This window comes from Ictidomys tridecemlineatus, chromosome 2 (genome assembly GCF_052094955.1).
Source record: "Ictidomys tridecemlineatus isolate mIctTri1 chromosome 2, mIctTri1.hap1, whole genome shotgun sequence".
Classification (NCBI taxonomy): domain Eukaryota; kingdom Metazoa; phylum Chordata; class Mammalia; order Rodentia; family Sciuridae; genus Ictidomys; species Ictidomys tridecemlineatus.
Genome location: NC_135478.1, coordinates 224861738 through 224882562, shown reverse-complemented (window position 1 = coordinate 224882562; position 20825 = coordinate 224861738). Strand labels below are relative to the sequence as shown.

At 47.0% G+C, this 20825-nt stretch overlaps 1 protein-coding gene across 10 annotated transcripts; it reads left to right on the top strand.

Moving 5' to 3' along the window:
• Nucleotides 1-128: 128 nt before the first annotated feature.
• Nucleotides 129-20789, top strand: Znf746 (zinc finger protein 746). 10 transcript variants are annotated; one of them, XM_078040777.1, is made up of 7 exons: nucleotides 129-440; nucleotides 3279-3578; nucleotides 4693-4806; nucleotides 13302-13347; nucleotides 16239-16430; nucleotides 16904-17029; nucleotides 18061-20789. In XM_078040777.1, the coding sequence occupies exons 1-7, from the start codon at nucleotides 417-419 to the stop codon at nucleotides 19152-19154; spliced, it is 1896 nt and encodes a 631-aa protein (XP_077896903.1). In that variant the 5' UTR covers nucleotides 129-416; the 3' UTR covers nucleotides 19155-20789. The 10 variants fall into 10 exon arrangements, with proteins under 10 accessions (XP_077896903.1, XP_077896902.1, XP_077896901.1 ...); XM_078040776.1 differs by lacking the exon at nucleotides 13302-13347 and adding an exon at nucleotides 3711-3792 and having other exon boundaries at nucleotides 130-440; nucleotides 18064-20789; XM_078040775.1 differs by lacking the exon at nucleotides 13302-13347 and adding an exon at nucleotides 3711-3792 and having other exon boundaries at nucleotides 130-440.
• Nucleotides 20790-20825: the final 36 nt, after the last annotated feature.

The following is a 20825-nucleotide window of genomic DNA, read 5'->3' as shown; positions in this document are numbered from 1 at the left end:
GGCCGCCGGTCCGCGGAGGGCGTCCGGGCCCGGGCCGGGGCGGGGGCGGCGGGGGGTCGCGGCCCCGCGGGGGGCGGGGCGGGGCGGGGCGCGGCGGCGGGGCGGGCGGGGCGGCGCGCGCTGCCGTTCGCCGCTCGGGCTGCAGGTGGGGCTGTGCGGCCGCGCTGCCTCCAGGAAGCCTCACGGGCCTTCGTCGGCCGGGCCGCGGCGCCGGCTCCCAGGATGCAGTGTGGACCGGCCGGGCGCTGACGGCGGCGGCGCGTCTGCGGGCGGAGCGGAGGCAGGCCGGCCACCGAGGAGCGCGGCGGGGAAGGCAGGGCCGGGCCGGCGCCGCCTGCCGAGAGGACCGGCGGCCGGGCCTTCGTGGGTCGGCGCGCGGCGGCGGCGACTTCCTCCGGGCCGGACAGCGCAGGGCCATGGCCGAGGCGGCCGCGGCTCCGGTAAGGGCGGCCCGCGCGCTCGGACGCGCGGCCTCAGGGCTCCGGGCGGCCCGGGCCCAGCTCACGGCGCCGCAGGCCCCGGGGAGGGGTTCCGGGGGCCGGGCCGGGCCGCGGGGCCTGGGGCTCGGGCGAGCGGGGCGCAGGGTCCGCCGGGGCCTACGGCGCCCGCCGCCCGGGCCGAGCCAGGCAGGGGGAACCGCCGCCCCGCGCCGAGTTCCCGTAGCCTTCCGGGGCTTCCTGCCCCCGACCCGGCCGCTGTCCCCTTGGTCCCCGCGCCCCCCTCCCGCCCGGGCTCCTTTCTCTGCCTAGCGCTTGGCCCAAGCTTCCCTCCCCCAGCGGCCTGGTGGCACCTGGGAGGTGTCCGGCGTCATTCCGCAGACACTGAGCACCCACTATGTGCCCAGCTCGCTCCGGGCGGCGCGGGAGGGCTGCTGTGTTTGTCGAGCCAGGCACTGCACCTAGCCCTGTTTAGGCATTATTTTGTCCTCCCTGCAGACCTATGGGGCAGGTACTGTTATTATCTCTGCCGTACAAAAGAAAAACCGGAGGCCCAGAGAAGTTAACTTGCCCATGATCACACAGCTAGAAAGTGTGGGGAGACAGTGGCTCTGTGTTCAAGGACCTGGTGTGTGCTGGGGAAGCAGACAGGTACACCGTAAGGATCGTGCAGAACAGAAAAGGGGGAACGTAGTGTCCAGGTGGAAGCATACCGTGGGAATGCAGGAGCAGAAGCAGCGACCATCCTGGCCCAGTATTTTGCTCTTCTGTGATTTGAACTGGGCTTTTGCGGGAGGCTAGTGTTTCATTAGACTGAGCTAGACCCAGGGAGCTTTCCAGGAAGGGAGGAGGCTCCGGCAAAGGCACAGAGAGACAGAAAGACCCCAGGAACAGAAAAAGAGTCCATGATCTTGGAAGAGATGACTTTAATAGGAGGCTGCAGAGAATTGGAAGGTATTGAAAGGCCTGGACTTTGTCATGTGGGTGGAAACCGCTGAGGGATTTGGCTGCTGCTTAGACCAGCAGCTCATCTTAAGTGGAGTTTGGGTTTCCCTGCTGGTAGCTAAGGCAGCAGGGCTACTTCACACTCCCACTAGTGAGGCTGTGGACTTCAACAGAGCATAGTCCCCACCTCCCAGTAGACACTCTGAAGGCCTCAGGTGGGGCTCCCAAGCCACATGAAAATGATAAGAAGACTGCACCATTGTTCAACTATCAAAGAGGAATGTCTTCTTAATGATGTTGGAGTTTGCACAGGTGCCCTTTTCATGCAACAGGAAGATTCTAACAGTGCATTTAGAACATAATGGGATTTCAGGGGACGGAGAGCAGGTGGTGAGGGGCAAGGACAATTTTGGAGTAGATTGTTAAGTCTGGGATATATGGCAAGGTTGATCCCAAGGAGGAGTTGGAGGTGAAGGGAGGATTACCAAGCTCAGAGCCCAGCCAACCCCCAAAGCACCAGCAGGACTGCACCACACACTCCTTGAGAGCAGGGCCCCTCCCACGGCAGTCTTTCCCTGTCAAACATCCGTTTGCCCATCCTTTCAGACAGCCAGAGAACTTTTTTTTTTTTTTAAGTACCATCTAGGCGGAGTTTTTTTTTTGCCTCCTGTAGCACTCTCCTTTTGTCCCTTTTTCTGAGGTGTCCTTCCATGTTCTGATTCTCAAGAACACACTCCAAATTAATCCACATATGGTTCCTAGAAGTCACTTTATTTTGCAAGTAGTTGCCAACATTTTGCTTAGGAATGCTTTTCCAGAAAGTCATCCATCCATCTACTGTCACCAGAAAAAGCCTCCCATAACATGACTCCTCCCTGCCTCAGACTGTAGTGGGCAGATAATCCACAAATGTGTGCTTCCTTCATGGTCCCCATTTGCTAGTCCGTCAAGCCTCTGTGTGGCTATTTCCATTGACAGGGAAGCTCCATATCTTTTGACTTTTGCTGCACATTTAAAAGTATGACTAAGTCCAGATGTGTGCTCTATCTTCTGCTATCTTCTATATTCTGCTCGGTGTCTATCTTCCTCAACAGACTCAAGGGCATGTCACTCATTTCTTACAGCTACAAAAAGGTCTTGAGTCTATCATTTTTACATTGGGAAAGGTAGGAGCCAGGAGAGAAAGAGAATCTCAGGAGGCTCAGGTAGTGTGAAAAAAATCCAACTAGCTTAATGAAGTTGCAGCAATGGTAATCCTAGCTTGCAAGGAGTGAGGGACAAGATCAGATTGTCTTGGAGAGAGGGGAATTGGCCATTAGACTTTTCTGTCTTGTAAAAGAGGACAGGAGGTGCTTTAAAAAAAAAATTGAGCAACACTCTTGTTTGTGTGGTTTCAGTGGAACAGCTGGGGGTTTTTTGCTGGGTCATCGGCAGTACAGTTCCTGTGGGTGCCGGGAGTGCAGGCTGGGCTCTAGTAAATCTGCAGTTTACCATTTCTCCACTAAAACACCCCAGCAATGCTAAGTCACTGTTTACTTTGCAAAATCACACTAAGCGCCTGCTGTGTGTCGAGCACTGTGCTGTGAAAAGCTGCAGTGCGCCTCCAAGGCCTCATGGTGTCGGCCCTGCAGGAAATGGCCAGATAGGGTGGTGAGCCTCAAATGGGATTCTGCCGTGTGCTCTAGAAGCTGGAAGCAAGGCACCACAGCCACGGGCCAGATCTGAGATTCCCAAAGGAGGTGATCTCCAGGTTGAGATCTGGCACATGAGACAGGAGATTCCCACTTCCCACAGACATGGGCTCCCTGCTCTCAGCCTGCCTCTCCCATGCCTAGGGAGATGGGGTCACAGATACAGTGAATGCAATGAGTGACGCTAGTTTCTCATTTTTGAAAGATTTCTCCATGGACAATGGCAGCTACAATTCAGGCCATGGAGAGGAAGATCGAATCGCAGGCTGCCCGCTTGCTTTCCCTAGAAGGTCGAACAGGGATGGCTGAGAAGAAGCTGGCTGATTGTGAGAAGACGGCCGTGGAGTTCGGCAACCAGCTGGAGGGCAAGTGGGCCGTGCTGGGGACCCTGCTGCAGGAGTACGGGCTGCTGCAGCGGCGGCTAGAGAACGTGGAGAACCTGCTGCGCAACAGGAACTTCTGGATCCTTCGGCTGCCCCCTGGCAGCAAGGGGGAGGTCCCCAAGGTAGCCTTTGGGTACCCTGGAGTTGGGAGCCCTCGGGGCTGTGCCTGTAAGTGTGTGGGTGAGCGAGTGTGACACTTGTGGTTCCAGGTGCCCGTGACCTTTGATGATGTGGCCGTGTATTTTTCTGAGCAGGAGTGGGGCAAGCTGGAGGACTGGCAGAAGGAGCTCTACAAGCATGTGATGAGGGGCAACTATGAGACACTGGTCTCCCTGGGTAAGGCCTGGCACTCCCTTCTCTGTCAAGTGGATTTTATAAGTCCCCAGTCTCTTTCTGCTGGTTGTTTTCATCTCAGTGACATGTAAACCCCTAGATACTTTGAGCAAGGGAGTTGTCTTCCTCCTCCTAAAGATGATGCTAGTGATAGTCAGACTCCCCCTTCTGCCTGGTGGAGTGGCAGAGTGAGGAAGATGAAGGTCCCTTTCCTAACAGGGCCTAGACTGTGGACATAACTGCTGAGATGTAGATTGCAGGAACTGCTCTGCTATAAGGTCCAGTCTCTAATTGACCACATATTGAAGAAGGACTTGCTTTACCTTCTCTTGCAGAGCTTTTGGCCTTTATGTGATAATTCTTCAGGGTCCATAGAGAATAGGACAGATCTTGCTTCCTACAGCAAGCATTTTCCCCTGCCCAAAGCCTTGCTGTCCCAGACTTAAGGGTCACTGCCTGGGAAGGGCCTGGATTCTGCCTCCTGGGCCCATTTCCAGCTCAAGATGAGCTCTCTATGACCTCAGAATAAAGGGCGATGAGGTGTCCTTGGTGAGGAAGGGAATGGGCACAGGCGTGCTGTTGCGCTCTAGAGTGCAGACGTGAGCTGTTGGCTCCTGTGGAGGCTTTATGCCCAGCACTGCTGACACAGGGCCAGGTAACTCTTTGTTGGCTGGGGCTGTCCTTTGTGCTGTCAAATGTTCAAACCAGTCCTGCCCTGTGCCAGCAGTACCTCTCCTAGACTATACAAGATGATTAAGCTTTCTAGCAAAGTTGCCCACCTTTGAGAACCATTGCTCTGTACCAACTCAGACATTTAATTTCCAGACTTTCTTGATTTTACAGCTGCCTTTCCCTTGCTCTGATGGGAACATGGCCAAAGCTAACCTTCCTGTCTTTCCTCAGACTATGCCATCTCCAAGCCTGAAGTCCTCTCCCAGATTGAACAAGGCAAGGAGCCCTGCACCTGGCGTCGTGCTGGCCCCAAGGTTCCAGACGTTCCTGTGGACCCCAGTCCAGGTGAAGGGTGGGAGAAGGCCAGGGAGACACCAGGTGATTGGATGAAAGCAGAAAAGTAGCGGGCTAGGGATGCTAATTGCTTGTTTCCAGAGAGATGGGAGAAACATGAGATGGGTGTGTGAAATCTGCCTTCTGTAGTCGATCTATAACCTCTAACCTACTCAGCTGGCACTCTGGAAGCTAGTGCCTTCCACATAGAAACGGGCAGACCAGCCAGCCAGCCAGCCACAGGGAATGATGGGAAGAGAGTAGAGGATTTGGGCAGAGAAAGGAAGAATCTGTTGAACACAGAATTCATCCAGAGCTTTGCAACATCCACTGGCTGCCTTTAAGTCTATTCCCAGCTGGACAACGGAATTCTGTTGGCAAGCTGAGTGGTCCAATGTTATAAAATTCATGAATTTATTTAAGGTGCATGTGAATGCTAGATATCAGTGTCTCAGATATCCCTGGAGCCAGTCAGCACATTTGAAAGTTCAGAAAAGGACAGGGGACATATGAGAAAAACCATATTCCTAAGGGGAAGACCTTGCTGGGTTCTCTGGCCAGGAAGACCCTGTCTCTGTTCCATCCCTACTTCCTACCTTGACTGTCCCAGGGTTCCCTTCCTTCAACACTGTGTGACTCAGAAGTCTTCCTGTGGCCAACTCATGTGCACTATTTGTGTCTTATGTGTTTGTTGCTTCATCTCAGTTAGATTTTCATTTTATCAAAGGCAAAAGCACATACAGAACTGACCTTGTGACCAGCTTCTGCTAATGCACTCAGTGGTTTAGTTTAGCAATATATTTTGAAAGTCTTCTAGGTGCTGAGGACTGTGCTGATGGTTGAAGTATAGAAAGGTGACCAGGAGCAGAGCACTGTCCACAGGGAACAACTACAGGTCACAGGCAGCCTCCAGCTTCCACATCTGGGTAGGGGGTTCCTGTGCTGGTTTTATTTTATCTGTAACACTTGCAGGGCTTCCCAAGCTCCCACACCATCATTAATTAAGAGTGAATGAGAGCCCGGAGGGACCCCAGTTGCCATCAAAACCCCTCCAGCACTCAGACTCCCATTGTCTGATAGGAGTCCCATGTGGCCCTTCAGTGCAAGCACTAGGGAGGACCCCTACTGCCCCCCACCCTCATCCGGCCTGTCCCTGCCTGTCAGGCTTCATGTCCCTTTTTCTTTGTCTTCTATGAATTCCTCCACAGTGCTTAGCAAGTCCTGCTGGATCCTGAGTGTTCTTGCCTGTTCTTGCTTCTCTGCAGTTCTCTTGTCCTCTTCCCCATGTCCCTCTGACACTGGGCTTGCAGGAGGAGGTATCCTGCTCCTCAGTTTTGCCCCTCTGCTGGCTTCCCTTCCCTGTTCTGTAAACCCTGCCCCAGGTGCTCAGGTCCCTCAGATCTCTGGGGATCCCCCTTTCCACCTTGTCACTTTTTCTGCCTTCACTCTTGGCGATGGCAGCATCCACATGGAGGGTCCTTGGCTCTTCTCTGCCCCACATGGTCAACCTTTGACTGTCGATGACAGTTACAGCACCCCTCCTAACCACCCCCTGCCATCCATCTTTCCAGTTCTCTCTCTCTAGAGCCTGAGTGCCCTGGGCCCTTAACCTCAGGAAGCTGTGAGCCCTGAACCCTCCCACCTTCTCTCCATCCTGGCCCATCCTCCCTTCCCTCTGTGGCCATCTGCAGTGGTCCCCTTCGTACAGCCTCAAGTCTCTGTTCACTGTACCCATCTGGCAGAAGCACAGTTCTGGGGAAATCTGCCTGCCTGTTGTGCATCTGCGCCCAGGTACCTGTCTGCAAGCCTGCTACTGGTCTCACCTGATTCTCCCAACCAGCAATGTCAAGTGAGCACCCAGCATTGCCCAGCAATCCCTGGCATCACCTCACTAGGCCAGAGATTGGCAAACTGTGGCTCTTGGGTGAAACCTAGGCCAGTTGTTCCTATGGCCCACAAGCTGAGAATGATTCTTGTTTTTTGTTTTTAGTGCTAGGGATGAGCCCAGGAGTGCTCAGGCACACTATCCTCTCTGCCATTGCCACGCCACTTTCCTGATGGTTACCACAGATTCTTTTTGAGCAGCTATGAAGCACTTGTTTTCTCACATCTTTGCCCACTTTACATCATTTTTTACCAGTTGGATGGAGGCACAGTGGTTTCTTGGTTTAATTTGTATTTTCCCGACTGTTAATGAAGTCGGGCATCCTCTTCACAAGGTGATGTGGTTTCTTCTGTGAATTGGTTTTTTTCCTGTTTTTTCTACCCAGTCCTTTTTCTCTTTTGTATTGATTCTGGACATCCTTGTTTGTGTTCTAGGTGCTGATCCTCATCCACTATGCGCATTACATTCATCTGCCCCTAATCTGGCAGATCTTTGAGCTCTGCAGTTCTTCTGTGGACGTGTTGATTTTTGGTAGGCATACCTGCCAGTCTGTTCCTTTATGACCTGTGCTTTTTCTTTGTGGCTATCCTTGCCCTTCCTCATCCAAGGTCAGAAAGGTGTTCTGTTATATTTTCTTATAAAACTTTTAAAGTCTTGCTTTCCAAATTTAATTCTTCAGTCCATTCTAGAATTAATATTTGTATAGGCTACAAGGGAAAATTTACATGTTTTCCCCCACAAAGATGCCGACTTTTCCAGCAATTTGCCAAGTGTCTTGTCCTTTCTCCATTGGTTTGTAGCACAAGCTTCTGTCTTGAGCCAGGGTTTCATGTGTGCTTGAGGCTGTTCCTGGGCTCTGTGGTTTCTGTTGGTCTAGGACACTCTCTCAGCTTCATAATATGCCTCACAATCTAGCAAACCAAGCATTCCCTGCTTATTCTTCAAGGTCTTTCTTGGTTATTCTTAGATTTTTGCTCTTCTGTATGAATTTCAGAATATTCATGTCAAGTTCTCAAGAAAATCCTGTTGGAATTACATTTACAATTTAATGTTAGGGAATTGCTACCATTAAAATTTTGAGCTTTGGGCTGGGGTTGTGGCGCATGTCTAGCATGGGTTTGATTCTTAGCACCACATATAAGTAAGTAAATACAGTAAAGGTCCATTAACAACTAATAAAAATATTTAAAAAAAATATTGAGCCTTGCTCTTCATGGAAACACTTACCAAAGATTTCTCTTTGTGGTTGAATAAGGTTTTACAATTTCTCCTGATAGTTACAGTTTCTCTCCTAAGTCAGATTTGTAGAATTTATTATATGTCTTATGGTTGTTATTGGGTCAGGTATGCTATTGGCTTGGGTTTAGTGAAAGAAAATGTGTTCTCTCATTAGGCAGAGAGAAATATCTATTTAGAGGCTCTTGGATTTGTTACATATACAATTACATCCTCCACAGTGGCGCACCTGTCATCTCTGATTTTGATTTTGTTTTTGTTTTTTGTTTGTGTAATAGTCTGGCTAGGACATTGAAGAATAGTCGAATGATAGTATCCTCATCTATGGATGACATATATTTCTAGAGTTTCCACATTAAGGTTGATTTTTTTCCCATAGACATTTGAAGATTCTCTTAGTTTAAAGGCATGTCCTTCTGCTTGTGGCTAGCCAACAGTTTTTATTATGAGTAAATGTTATATTGTGCCAAATGCTAGTTTTTTTCCCTTCTTTTTAAATAGTGCCTAGGTTTTTTTGTTACTCTGTATTATACATAATAGTAAATAAAACTCACATAATGGGTGGAGTGCTAGTCAACACAGTTCCCAGTATCCAGCACACAAAGAGCCCGGCCAGAGCCTTCAGAGCCCATTATGCCTCCCCGCCACAGTCCCTGCCTTCCTCTTGCAGATTAATAGAAAATTCAGAAACAGAGCTCATCAGCCGTTTGCTTTCTTTGCATTTTTATTTCCTCTGTACATATTCCTAAGTAACATTGTTTAGTTTTTGCCTGTTGAACTATTTATGAATGGAGTCTTATCGTGCATGTTCTTGAGTTTGCTTTTCCCACCTGACATCATGCGCCTGAGCGTCTGTGTTGGCGTAGTACAGTTGTAGTTCATTCATTTTCATGACTTTCACCACTTCATAGTTTTCTGTTTTATGACTATAACACATTTTTTCCTTCTACTGTTGGTGGGTGTTTGTGTTCTTTCTTTCTTTTACTTCAAGACAATGCTGTTGTGAAAATTCTTGCGCGTATATAAAAATCCCTAGATACTGACATGGGTATAGACCCAGGAGTGCCGGGTTGTAGGAGAGGTGGTGTGCTCACCGTCACCTGGTAATGACAAAGTGTTTCTGAAGTGGGGATACCAGTCAGCACCGTCCCCAGCAGGGCCTGGGGATTCCTATCATATCTTATTCTCACTGGCTTTGAAATGCCATTTCCATTCTGCCCATCTGGTGGAAGTTGAAACAGTCGAAAAATTGTGATTTAAATTTGCATTTTCAAAATTAGGAAGCTTCAGCATTATATCCGCTATTTATTTTCTTGTGAAATGTCTTTTGTCCACTTTTCTTTAAATTCGTAAGAGTTCTTTACATATTCTGGATATGAATCTTGCTGTCAGTTGTGGTGTTGATGGTAGGTTTTTCTGTTTATGCTTCCTCGTGTTGCTGGGGATGGAACCCAGGGCTGCGTGCTGCACACCAGCCTGTGGTGTATTTTAAAGTGCAGATGCTTTTCACTTCCGTATTCTTGGATCTTCTAGTCTTTTGCTTTATGGTTCATGCTTTGTATGTCTTCTCCAGTTAAGAATACTGTCCAACCAAGAGGTCATAATACACGTCTCATTTCCTACCAGAGGTTTTCTATTCCTGCCTTTCATGTGCAAGTTCTTAATCCGCTAGGAATGGATTTTGTGGTGATCTGAGGGAGAGCCCTGGTTCTTTATCACTAGCCCTTTGTTCTCAGTTTTCCTTTACTATTTAGAGAAACTTTCAAATTACCTCATCAAGCACCATGAAAAATCCAGTCCGGGTTATGGTTGGAGTTGACTTCAATCTACAAAACATTTGGGAGAAAATTGACCTTTTACTCTACTGAGTCGTATCATCCTTGATTATCATCAGTCCCTCCATTTCTGTGATGTCTCAACAAAGGTTTATAATTTTCTCCCAAAAAGTAGGTTGAGGGTGTAGCTCAGTGGTAGAATGCTTGCATATCATGCCTTCAGCCCTTGGTTCAATCCCCCACACTGCAGAAAATAAAAATAGATCATTTTCTCCCAAAAAGGTCTACACATTCTTTTTTTTTTTTTTTTTTTTTTTTTTTTTTTTTTTTTTTTTTTTTTTTTTTTAGAGAGTGAGAGAGAGGGGGACAGAGAGAGAGAGAGAATTTTAACATTTATTTATTCTTAGTTCTTGGCGGACACAACATCTTTGTTGGTATGTGGTGCTGCTGAGGATCGAACCCGGGCCGCACGCATGCTAGGCGAGCGCGCTACCGCTTGAGCCACATCCCCAGCCCCCTACACATTCTTTTGTCAGTTATATTCCTAGGTTGTTTTTTGTTTGTTTGTTTCTTTGTTTGTTGTTGTTCAGTCTCTGTGGTCAGTGGTGTCTTATTTTTACTTGGGGGCAGGGATCACCATTCCCTGCAGCTGCAGCTTAATCAAGGTGCCATCTCCATCCCCCTGCCCTTCCTCAGTCCAATTGCCTGCTGCCCCCAGGGATAGGTGCCCTCTGCTGCTTTGCAAGGGACAGGCTCTATGCTGGCCCATGTTACTTCTGGTTTTAGGGTCAGCATGAAGAATTCCTTCTGCACAGATAAAAACTACATCCTAAATTATCACTAATAAAAGTAGCTTAGCTTCACTGGCCTTCCTCATTTGTTTTCTCAGTTTAAGAGCCACAACAGGAAAGAAAATTGTAATTGGTCAGCTCTCTCAAAATCCTAATAGTAAAAAAAAGGCAGTTGTGTTATTTATTGATATTTCTATACAGGAACCTTGCTAAAATTCTCATTGGCACTAATAACTTTTCTAATAATTATCTAATGGTTTTCAGATTTTCTGAAAAGTTAATCATATCATCTTTGAGAAATAAGACTATTTTTTTATTTCAAATCTTTATGGTTTATTTTTCTCTTATTTTATTGGGCAGAGAAATCCCAGGAAATCCTTAAATAGAAGTGATGATAACAGGTGTCATGGATTCATGATTTTAAAGAGAATAATTTTTAATTTCTCACAGTGAGAATAACATTTACTAAATGTCTCATTTACAAATCCCCTTTATCAGGCTGAAGAAGTCTCCCATTTCTGACTTGCTAGGTATTTCCAACAGGAGTGACTGTAATTTTTTAAAAATTTTTTTAATCTTATTTATTCTAATTTGTTATGACAACAGAATGCAATTCAATTCATATTACACAAATAGAGCACAATTTTTCATGTCTCTGGTTGAACACAAAGTACAGTCACACCATTGGTGTTTTCATATATGTACTTAGGGTAATGATGTCTGTCTCATTTCACCATCTTTCCAACCCCCAGTGACTGGAATTTATAGAATGCTTTTTATTTTCTTCTTGGTGTTTATTGAGATGATTATATAATTTTTCTCCTTAACTCTCTAATAAGGTCAATTATATTATTTCCTAATGTTAAGCCAATGTTGTAATCCTGGAGTAAACCTAACATAGTCATGACCTTTATATACATTTCCAGACTTGTCATGATCATTTTGCTTAGGACTTTGCATCTTTGTTCATGAGTGAAGAAAGCTCATAATTTTCCTTTTTCAGACTATCTGCATTATTTGGGTATTAAAGATATAAGCTCTGATGTAGGCCCTCTGTTTTTATTTTCAGGGAGTTTGTGTAATGTCGGAATTTTCTACCCTTGAACATTTAGTAGAAAATCCCAATAAAGTCACCTGAGCCTCCAGTTTTCTTTGTAGGGGACATTTTGACTATCCATGTAATTTATTTTAGTTATTAGACTACTTAGCGTTTCTATTTTTTCACTGGTTATTTTGGAAAGTTGTAATTTTTTCTAGGAATTTGTCTGTTTCCCTGGGATTTTCTGATTACTTGGAATGACATCTGTAATGCCTTGTTGTCTTTCTAACCTCTGCTGCATCCAAACTGCCTCCCCTTTTCCATTCTCCATTTGGTTCCTGATGCCGTCTCCTTTCCTCCTGATGTGCTTGCTGGAGATGAACTGGTCTAATTTCCTCTTCACTGAACCAACTTCATGCTCTCAGTATTCTGTCCTTGTTTTCCCTTTTAGTAATTTATACTCTGATATTTGTCATTGTCTTCTACTTTTTAAAGGATTTTGTTGGTGGTGTTATTTCTTTCCTAACACCTTGCAGTAACTGCTTAGCCTATTAATTTGCAGCTCTTATTAAGAGCACACAAAGCTGTAGAAGTCCTCTGTGCCATGGTGCCTGCAGCCCATGTGTCTGGATAGATAATATTCTTCTCTACTGGGTCCAGTTATCTTCTAATTGTCATTGTGATTTTTCCTTAGACCCTTGGATTATTTAGAAAGCAATGCTTATTTGTTTGTTTTAAATTTTAGTAAATATGAGGAGTTGAAGACTTCTAACTTAATTGTATTATCATTAAAAAAGACAGTGCGTAAAATATTCATCTTTTAAAATTTGCTGAGATTTGTTTCATAACCTGGAGTGTTCTTTTTTCTTCCTCACTATGTGCTTGAGAAGCATGTATGCTCCCTGTATTTGGTTTCTACTTGTGTCCATTTGATCAGGTTTGCCAAGTGTTGTTTAGTTGTTCTATGACCTTTAGTTGGTGATATTTACCAATTATGAAAAATATGTATCAAAATCCCCCACCGTGAGGGCAATCTGTCCATTCCTCTCCAGAATTCTTTTAGTTTTGCTTTATTATTTATTCTTAAAGTCAATTTCTTCTAAGATATGTAGCTATATCACTTTGTGTTGTTAATTCTGGCTTAGTTTATCTTGTATTCTGTGATATTGCTTTCTGCATCCTTCTGTTACAGGTGTGAGTTTTCTGGTAAACAGCATATTTCTGTGTTTTTTGTTTATTTACAGACTGATAGTCTTTGCCCTTTAATTGTCCAAAATTATAGCCACCAGCTACAGGTAGCTATTGAGCACTTGAAATGGGCTGTAAGGACAAAATGTAGACCAGATTTTGAAAACTATGTGCAAAAAAAAAAAAAAAAAAAGATGTATATGAAGGATGTGTGTATAAAACTATATAAGGTATCTTATTTTGTATTGATTGTATGTTGAAATAGCATTTTGGACATATTGGGGTGAATCCTTCCATCTGTTTCCTCAAGATTTTACAATGCAGCTACTGAGCCCCTCTGCCAGTTGCCTGTCCCGTGGGACCCTACTGCTCCAAATCTTTTCCCTGGTCATGGTGGCTTTTGTGTGTGGATCCTTGCTGCCTTTTTTAGAGGAAGCTTTAGAATTTTTCTTTGTGGGGAGTTATTTTTGTGGGTATTTTGGTAATGAACTTTCAGTTTAAGTGTACTTATATATGGATCTATTTCTGTCTGAAAAAATCTTTATTCTATCCCTGTTTGAAAGACAGAACTCTGATCTGTTATTTTCTTTTAGCCTTGTGAGACTGTCGCTTTGCAGAAGTCAGCTGTTAATCTTGCAGGTAATCTGTCTTTTTTCTCTGCCTGCTTTTAATAAGGCTTTGTCTTTGAGAATTGGCAGTTTCACTGCAGTACCTTTATGTGTGGACTTATGTTTCTTTCTCCTGCTTCAATCCATGATATTTTCATCAGTTCAAGGAAATTAGCAATGTTCTCTCTTTTAATATTGTCTTGCCTCTTTCTCTCCAATCTTTTATTCATGAGGTTTTCATCTTTGCCTCTATAATCTCTCTTTATATTTTCAGCTCTATCCCCATGCTGAGGTCTGAGCATCACTGCCAGGAGTATTCTTCCCCACACAGCTTGGAGCCAAGGACAGGGCAGGCAGTGCCCTGAGTGGCAGTTTGGGCTTGGGTTGTAAGTTTAGTCTGCTGGGAATGTTGCCAGTTGGGTGGTGGGGTGTCTCCAGCCAGCTGATCCCCACACACACACCTGACCCTAAACCTGCCACACTCCTTCCCTAATGGGAGCATGCCACTCAGACCTGGGCAGGAGCTGGATGTCCTCCATTCTAATTTACTGTAGAAACTGGGGCTTTCTTAGTTTCTGGCCTCTGTTTGTTTTCCTTACTTTATTTGTAAGTCATCTATACTTTGATTTTTTTTCCTTTTTCTTATTTTTATACTATACCCAGCATTTTTATTTTTAGCTGTCCCAGTCTGGAAGGAGTTTCTCTGTTTCTCTGCACATCTAGCCAGCCATATGCCAGAAAGAAGACTTGATGCTGCTTTTACATCTGTTAAGATGATCATATTGTCTTTGCCATTACTGTTAACTTTGTGAATTATATTACCATATTTTCTAGTCTCATCTTATCCTTTTTTTTTTTTTTTTTTTTTTTTAAGAGAGAGTAAGAGGGGGACAGAGAGAGAGACAGAGGATTTCAACATTTTTTTTTTTTTCTTAGTTCTCGAGTTCTCGGCGGACACAACATCTTCCTTTGTATGTGGTGCTGAGGATCGAACCCGGGCCGCACGCACGCTAGGCGAGCGCGCTACCGCTTGAGCCACATCCCCAGCCCCATCTTATCCTTGATAAACCTGATTTGCTCATAAAGTGTTATGTCTTTTTCTATTTTGAAAATACATTATGGGATTTGATTTGTAATTCTTTAATTTAGAATCTTTCATATGTGTTCATAAATGAGATTATTTTATACATTTTTTCATATACATTAGTTTGTATAATCAAAATTATAATAGCTTCATAAAAGGAGTTAATAGATATTTTCCTCTCAGCTTTTTCTTTCTTTCTTTTTTTTTTTTTCTTTTTTTTTAACCCAAAGGCACTTTACCACTAAGCCAGCCTTTTTATTTTGAGACTCAGTCTCACTAAATTGCTGAGACAGTATTTGAACTTGTGATCCTGCCCCAGCCTCCCAAGCTGCTGAGATTACAGGCAAGCACCACCTTGCATGGCTTTCTCAGCTTTTTGAAGATATTCCATTATCTCTGATGTCCTGATTATTGTAGTAAATCTGCTTTCAGGCTGAATGTTATTGTTTTCTCCTTAGTGCTTTTTAAGATTTTTTTCTTTGTTTTTGCTGTTATTTCATTTCACTTGAATGTTGTCTGTTTATTTATTTGTGTTTATTTTCTACTTTGGAACCCATAGTTTTATGAACCCTTTAAAACTGGGTTCATAATGCCTTCACGTTTGGAAAATTCTCAGCCATTCTTTCTTTACCTACTTCCATTTGCCCCTTTCTTTGTTCTCTACTTCTGGAATTTCTACCACCGGTTGTTAGAACTTCTTATTCTATCCTTCATGGCTCTTAACTTCTCTTTCGTATTTTCTATTTCTTTATCTCCAATGCTTTGCTCTAGGTTATGTCCCCAGATCCATTTTCCAATTCATGAATTTTCTCTTCAGCTGTGTTCAGACTGTTAAGCCATTTATTGAGTTTCTAATTTCCACAACTGCTTTTGTCATTTATAGAATTTATTTCACTCTTTTTCAAATCTACCTGTTTAAAAAGAATTTACTCTCCTTCCTTGGAGATTCTGCTCCTTCTTTTATTTCTTTGAATATTTTAGACATACTTATGTTACTATATCATTCAACCTATCCTTTTTTTTATGGTTCTTGAGAGCAAAATCTGCCAGTGACTCCCATGACTGTTTGGCTCCTCTTCTGGTCTGTAAGTTTTAATTTTTCCTCTAGTTTTAGTGTGTAGGGGACCCCTGTAGTCTGAATTGTAGAGGTAATCCCATGGGGCAGGTTTGCTCTTGCCTTTGCTGGGTTCTCCTGGGTTTCCATGACTCTCAGCACCTTTTCAGTGAGCTTCTCAGCATAGGGCACCTGCACTGTATGGGTAGTATGAATTCTGTGTAGATGCTGAACTCCAGTGTCTTACGGGTCACTTCCCTCACACACCCTGGACAGGTGGACAGCTTCCTAGTAACTCCCTTTAGTGGTTAGAGTTTTTTTAGGCCCCATCTCACTTAGGACAGAGCCTTATAGATCCTGGCTGCCTGCAGCAGGTCAGCACCACATGGACATGAAAGCCCAGCCCCTAAGGCCTGTGTTCTATGAAAGCAACACTGTGGGGTCATTTGTCTTCTACAGCAACTCTTGACTGAACTCTTACTCATATATCTGAACTCTTTCTTTTGAGTCACTTAACCATGTATATGAGGGTTAAAGTTGGGGAGAAGAGGAATTTGAGGTTCAGTTTTATCTATCACTCCTGTGTTTTAAGTGAAAGCAGAACTTCCCAGAGCAGCTCAGACTTCCTCATGGACTAGCTCCAGTCCAAAGTCCCTACTTGCTATTGCCTTCCTTCCCATCAGACTCTTTGCTGTTGAACCTGTGTAAAGCCAATGTGTCCATTTCCTTGGCTGCATATTTATGAGCTCAGGGCCAAGGGACTTACACACTCTCCCTTTCCTAGGCTCTGGGCCCCCTGTTCCTGCCCCTGACCTTCTGATGCAGATCAAGCAGGAAGGCGAGCTCCAGCTACAGGAGCCACAGGCACTGGGCGTGGAGGCCTGGGCATCCGGGCAGCCAGATATTGGGGAGGAGCCCTGGGGCCTCAGCCAACTGGACTCTGGGACAGGAGACATCTCCACAGACGCTACCTCAGGTGAGTGGCTAAGACAGAGCAGTAGACACAGGAATGAGTTGTAGAAACTGGGGGAGGTTCCTGAGAGGCTGTGGGGGGCTATGGTCTCTCAGAACTTCTGGTCTGACTAGTATAGAAGTTTGCCTTCCTTGAGGAAGGGTCTGGATAAAGCATATCTCACAGGCCCTCTGGGGGTTGGTGACACTGTTCCTGAGTGTTCTTCTGGCCTAGCAGATTATCTAGGCCAACACATGCCTGCTTTTCCTGTCCCCAGCCTCAGGCAGTGACATCAACAGCTGCCTCTTGGAAAAGAGCTCCTTCTCAATGACATCTGAGCTTCCCCATGCTCTGACATCAGAGAGGCTGGGTTGTCATGATCATTCAGAAAAGTCCTTGTGGGGCTCTTGGGGTTTAGCTGCCTTCCCCTCCACAGTTTTCTTCTGCTCCCCGTACCCTTCCTGCCCCTGACCATGGCTCTGGTCTCTTCATTGCAGGCGTCCATTCCAACTTTCCAACCACTATCCCACCCACTTCCTGGCAAGCAGATCTCCCTCCCCACCATCCTTCATCAGCATGCTCAGACGGGACACTGAAGCTCAACACAGCAGCCTCCACAGAAGGTATGGGGGTGGCGAGAGAGGAGGCGGGTGCCTCCACTGGGAGCCCTGTTTTATTGGTGAGGTACCCTGACCTTTGGGTGTCTGTGATCTCATGACTTTTAATTCTGAATTCTGTTTTTTATCTCCTCCAAATGCTTAGGCTTGAGCAGTCTTTCCTGGCAGTATCCATGTATTAGACCATTCTCTTTCATGTGGTGTTAAGCAGTCTATTCTAATGTTCTGATTTCTTGAAGGACAGACCTCCTCTCCAGACTCACATGGGTCCTCTGGCATAGAAGCAAACAAAACAAAGCCAAAACCACTTCTTAGGTATTGGCCCTTCCAAAGACAGGTGTCTGAAGGCCAGAGTTGGGAGCATCACTTACCAAACTTATGTATTCGTTTTTTTCTTCTGTTATGCTACCTCAAGTTATAATTTCTGTCATCTTAGCACCCACCAAAATATGTTAAAAGCCAAGGTCCCTGGTATAAAACCTTGGAATGTGAAATTACAGTACCTTTATATACATTCCTACTCATTTTCTACTCATTCTCTAATATTCTCATCATTAACTGGGTGACTGCTTCTTGGATGTGTTATCTTGCTTAATCCCCTGACATCTGACATTCACAGAGGAGCTGCTGGTTGGAAACATGCCTGATGTCCACAGCTGGTACAAGCAGAGCCCAGTCTCAGATTTATCTAAACCTGTGCCTATGCCTTTGCACAGTAGTCTCCTTTGGTCAGAATTCCCTTTCTTAGGAAAGTTCATGATTAGCCTTAACAGCCAAAATGAAAACAAAAGCTGGGGGGCACATCTGGGGGTTGCCTTGCTGTGGCAAAGGCGCTAGGACACAGTGTCCTCTGGGTCATGATAGCCTCACCACCGTGGTGGAGTGCTCTGCAGAGTCTGGTCCTGAGGCTTGGCCAGGAGGGCCCAGAGTAGCGTCCCAAGGACTAAATAGCCGCTGTGCTTCTAAATGAAAGCATCAGATCCTTAATTCCTCAAGAGTAAGGGCCAAGATGATATGTGCCTTTCTGTCTTTCTCAGCAGATGTAAAAATTGTGATCAAAACAGAAGTCCAAGAGGAGGAGGTGGTGGCCACACCTGTGCATCCTACCGACTTGGAGGCCCATGGGACTCTATTTGCACCAGGCCAAGCCACAAGGTTTTTCCCTAGTCCTGTCCAAGAAGGAGCCTGGGAAAGCCAGGGTAGTTCCTTCCCTGGCCAGGACCCCGTGTTGGGGCTGCGTGAGCCAGCCAGGCCTGAGAGGGACATGGGAGAGCTCAGCCCTGCAGTGGCCCAGGAGGAGACCCCTGCGGGGGACTGGCTCTTTGGTGGGGTCCGGTGGGGCTGGAATTTCCGGTGTAAACCTCCGGTGGGCCTGAACCCAAGGACCGTGCCAGAGGGGCTGCCTTTCTCCTCTCCAGACAATGGAGAGGCCGTCCTGGATCCCAGCCAGGCCCCGAGACCCTTCAACGAGCCCTGTAAATACCCTGGCCGGACGAAAGGCTTCGGCCACAAACCCGGCCTGAAGAAGCACCCTGCAGCGCCCCCGGGAGGCCGGCCCTTCACCTGCGCCACCTGCGGGAAGAGCTTCCAGCTGCAGGTGAGCCTGAGCGCGCACCAACGCAGCTGCGGCCTGCCAGATGGCACGGGCACAGCCACCAGCACCGGCACGGGTGCGGGCACGGCCACCTCAGGGGGCGGCAGCGCGCGGGACGGCAGCGCCCTGCGGTGCGGGGAGTGCGGCCGCTGCTTCACGCGCCCCGCACACCTCATCCGCCACCGCATGCTGCACACGGGCGAGCGGCCCTTCCCCTGCACCGAGTGCGAGAAGCGCTTCACAGAGCGCTCCAAGCTCATCGACCACTACCGAACGCACACAGGCGTGCGGCCCTTCACCTGCACCGTCTGCGGCAAGAGCTTCATCCGCAAGGACCACCTCCGCAAGCACCAGCGCAACCACGCCGCGGGGGCCAAGGCGCCGGCCCGCGGGCAGCCGCTCCCGCCCCTGCCCACCGGGCCCCCCGACCCCTTCAAGAGCCCCGCAGCCAAAGGACCCTTGGCTTCCACAGACCTCGTGACCGACTGGACTTGTGGCCTAAGCGTCCTAGGACCCACTGATGGTGGCGACCTGTGAACACCCCCACTACCATAGCCCCCGTGGGCTAAAATGTACAAAGTCCTGAGTGCAGACAGCAGGGTGGCGTTGAAAGCCTAGAGGCAGAGAGGGAGACTGGCAGAACCAAATTCCCACATTGCTGAACTGATCACTGGAACAAGAGGAACGCTCCACCTCTAGACACAGTAGGATTCTGATTGTGAAACTGCATACCGTAGTAGCATTTCAAGTAATTTAACTGCAAACCCGGTTTTTGTTCTTGTTTCTTTTTTAATTCTTGAGGAAAAAGCTGGAAAACAGTAGCAGCATCAGTTGAGATCCTGTCGTGCACTTTTGTTTTTCAGGGTGTGTGTCCGCCATGTCTCCCGAGTCTGATGGCGTGCTGGGAGGGTGGTTGGTGGGGTCCTGGAGGTGAGGAGGGCCCTGGATACCCCTGGCCCCAGGACTTCTAGGGATTGGTCTCCAGACAGCACAGTCTGTGGGAGCTGACTCACCAGTCTGCCTGGGCAGCAGGTCTGAGCCTTGGACTCCTGGGCCTGGGCAAAGAAAGGTACAGGACCTGGAACCCCAGCTTCCACTCAGCAGGAAGGACCAGACCAGGAGAGTCAAGGCAGTGGTCAGCTTGCCTGCCTCTCTCGAAAGGCCCCTAAGCACTGGCCTGGCTTTTCCCTATTCTGCACCATGCCATCTGCAGTACTGTCCTAGAGCACTTGACAGCATCCCCCAGGGACTCCTGGGCCCCATCAAGGAGAGCCATGTGGAGCTGTCAGGTCTGGAGGAGGTGAAGAGCCAAGGCTGAGCGTGGAGCCCTCACATCTGGTTATGCAGAGCCAGGCCTGGAGCCAGCGGCCCAGGCCCCAGATGCTTCTGGTGTGCTGCCCCTCCTATAGTATCTCATTTCCAGAGTACTTGCACATCACATCTCACTTGATCATACCTGACTTTGGGAAGTAGCAGGACAGGTACTTGTTTCTTTATAGAAATGAGGAGATTCAAGGGGGGCATATCTCAGCCTCTCGCCATTGAATACACAATGTGTGCCAGGAGCCAGGAAGAGCCACAGCTGGGACACAGTTCCTCCTGAAGCCTTAGTTTAAGGGAGAAAAGGTTTTGGGTTTTGCCCTCTGAAAAGACTTGTCCCACACCCAGTGAGTCAGATCCTTAGGCCTCAGAGGAGTATCTGGCTCCGCAGCCTTGGAAAACCTGGCCTCTTTGGTGTGTGCGCTCATTCACACACTAGGGCTGCTCAGGAGGCAACCTGGGAGGCTGGTAACATGTGAGTGGCTTGCTCAGTCCCATCTCAAAAGTCTTCAAAGTGGAATTAGAAATGGGCCCAGATTTCTTGTCCACCGTAGTGCTATCCCCACCACACACATATCCATTCCTGGTTTTTGAAGCAGCCTTTGGTCCTCTTGCCCAAAAGGGTTCCTGCCTGTCTTTGCAAGGAAAGGCCATGGCATCCATTCATTCACTCTGTCCTGCATTTTATTAGGATAGACTAGTTAAGAAAAATGTTTATGTATTGTATATTTTGTACCTGTTTACACTTCTAATATTGATATAACTGATATTTTGAAAAATAAATGAACAGAAAACATCCTGTTAAAATAAAACCTAACCAGCACCAAGGCAGTTTGGTGGGTTCCATTCTTAGACCTGTGTCTTTGTTGCTAACCACGTCCCAAGGGG

Coding starts and splice junctions, on each gene's coding strand:
- Znf746 (XM_078040770.1), top strand. CDS start 417: ATGGCCGAGGCGGCCGCGGCTCCG. Junction 3,579..3,665: donor GCAAGGGGGAGGTCCCCAAG/GTAGCCTTTGGG, acceptor TTGTGGTTCCAG/GTGCCCGTGACCTTTGATGA. Junction 4,840..16,238: donor GAAGGCCAGGGAGACACCAG/GTGATTGGATGA, acceptor TCCCTTTCCTAG/GCTCTGGGCCCCCTGTTCCT.